At 50.3% G+C, this 2,500-nt stretch overlaps 1 protein-coding gene across 1 annotated transcript in view; it reads right to left on the minus strand.

The window, feature by feature from the left end:
* Window positions 1-1,247, minus strand: part of LOC125039976 (RNA-binding protein 25-like) — a 12,806-nt gene extending 11,559 nt beyond the window's left edge. The window contains exon 1 of the mRNA XM_047634382.1: window positions 1,175-1,247. Within this exon, the coding sequence (XP_047490338.1) occupies window positions 1,175-1,247 (73 nt within the window). The remainder of the gene's footprint in view (window positions 1-1,174) is intronic.
* Between the last annotated feature and the right edge of the window lie 1,253 nt (window positions 1,248-2,500).

Here is a 2,500-nt window from a genome sequence, read left to right on the forward strand (position 1 = left end):
TCTCTTCTATTTTTACCACTTCTCTCTCTTCTTTCATCGGTGCTTCCTTCTCCCAAGTTTCCTTCGCTTCTCTTTTTCTGAGCCTCGTGAGTTTAAACCTTTCTCTCTAGCTATCGCCCTTTCTTTTTTTGTTTTCGTATTACTCTTCTCTGCGTTTCGTTCCTCACTCCTCTTACATTTCTGCCTCCCTTTCCTTCCCTGAAGTTCTGTTCTATCTTTAGCTTCCCTTTTCCTTTGCCCTTGAAGCTCTCCCTTGAATTGGCTTTCTTTCCTTCTTGCCTCTATCTCCCTTCCCTTTTCCTTCACCTTTATTTCTAACTCCCTCTTCTTCCCTTTCTCCTATTTCTTAACCTCTGCTTCCACTTTCTCTTTCCTTTCTTTCTTCCTCTTCCATTGCCTCCCACTGGTTTATCTTCGCCCTCCTCCATTTCCTCGGTTCTGTACCCATTTTTACCTACATATATTCCTCGTCTTTTTCCCTATGCCCCCTTTTTTTCTCTCAGTTCTCTTAATTAACTCTCAGTTCGCTTTCACTACAATATTTTTCAATTTTTTCTTCACTTTTTCATCCCAGGTCCTACATACTTTTCCCCTCCTTCCCTTACACCTCGGCCTGGTTGACTGGACTAATGCTTGTTATCCGTTAAGTTGGCTGTTATGAGGCCTATGACAAAGGGCCGCCAGCCACGCTCTCCGCCGGGTCGGCCGCGGGATTGGAGTATCATGGGCAAGAGGAGGTGGGAGACATGCACTTAGAATTAGATTGATTGACTAATCAACTGTGTTAGCTGGAGGAGAGAGGGGTAGGGGAGGAGGGAAGGAGGGAGGGAGGGAGAGATGGAAGTAGGGAGGGAGGGAGCGAAGGAGGGTGGGAGGGAGAGGGAGAGGGAGAGGGAGAGGGAGAGGGAGAAGGAGAGGGAGAGGGAGAAGGAGAGGGAGAGGGAGAGGAGAGAGAGAGAGAGAGAGAAGAGAGAGAGAGAGAGAGAGAGAGAGAGAGAGAGAGAGAGAGAGAGAGAGAGAGAGAGAGAGAGAGAGATACACACATAGAAACAGACAGAGATACGAGCACGGAGACAGCGAGAGAGAGAAACAGAGAAAGGTAGTCCGAGACAGGACAGGACTGCGGGTCGAGCGAGTGCGTGTCCGGCCGGCTCAATCCCAGCGCCTCACTCACTTGTTATCCTCGATGCAACAACACCAAACTGCCCATAAAAGGCTCGTCCACGGCTTGCTCGAAGGAGTCCCATGGGCCCTTTTGTGCTGATGGAGGCGAGGGTGCTGGTCGAGGGGAAATGAGGAGGGGGACGGCGAGGGGAGCGGACAGGGCAAAATAACCCTTACTCTTAAGACGAAGCAAGGGGCACGGTCGCGTGGCAAGCAAGCTGGATGTTGGTATGATGGAAGAGTAATTCCCGGGGATTCATCCACTTTGGGGAAACGAGGGCCGAGGGTGGGGGGGTCTGTGGCCGAGCTATTAACGCCATTATCAGAGATGTATTAAATGATATCATGGGAATTCGGGAAGAAGAGAACGCTGGGTAATAATTGGCTCAGTAATTGATTCGGGAGTCTCTTTGAATACTCTGGATATGTAAGTTGTGACTAAGGGCATTATAGAGCGAGTGGGGAGGGGGTGGAGGCAGAAAGAGGGAAGGGAAGACAGAAGGTGGAAAAGGGAAAGAGAGGGGGGAAGGAGAGAGAGAGAGAGAGAGAGAGAGAGAGAGAGAGAGAGAGAGAGAGAGAGAGAGAGAGAGAGAGAGAGAGAGTAAATAATAGAATGAAAGACACAGGGATAGAAAGACCGGAGGGTGAATGAATAGGTGGGTGGGGCGAGGGGGGCGGGGCGGCGCAGTGAAGAAGCCGCCCATAAACCACGAGCCGCGCCGCCCTCAGACCCGCCCGCTCTAAACAAAGGGCGAACAGCGAGGGCGCTCGACTCAGGGCCTCCTAATTTCCAGGGGTCAGAGTGGGCGTGGGCGGAGGTGATAGGGTGGTGATGAAGGGGACGAGGCTTGCCTCCTCTCGGCCCTCCGGGGGGAGGCCCTACAGGGTTGGTCGGTCGAGGGAGAGGCGGCCAGAGACGCCCTTGGCGGACACTCAGAAGAGGGACGAGGTTTTAATTCCCCGCGCTGTCTGGCCGCCGTTCTGCGTCCTGGCGAGCTGGCTTCATATTTTGGGCGGCGCGTGTTATGGCTTTGCGCTAATGTGTGGTTACGATCGCAACTTCAGTTTTTAAATGGCAATAAGTGTCCTGCTTAAAATTAAACTAAGATAAACATTCATGCTAATTGCAGTCTAGATTGCTATTAAGGGAAGTTGAATATCTGACACACATCGTGTGACTTTTTGCAAAAATGCGCAAACAGAAAGATACAAAGTTTCTTACATAAACCTGTTTCTACTAGAAAACAACACAATAAAACATTGTGCATAACAAAAATTCACCGTAAGCCCGAGTTTCTCGAAATAGGTAATTTGTTCAGGTAGTGATATTGTGTGA

Source organism: Penaeus chinensis, chromosome 28 (genome assembly GCF_019202785.1).
Source record: "Penaeus chinensis breed Huanghai No. 1 chromosome 28, ASM1920278v2, whole genome shotgun sequence".
Classification (NCBI taxonomy): domain Eukaryota; kingdom Metazoa; phylum Arthropoda; class Malacostraca; order Decapoda; family Penaeidae; genus Penaeus; species Penaeus chinensis.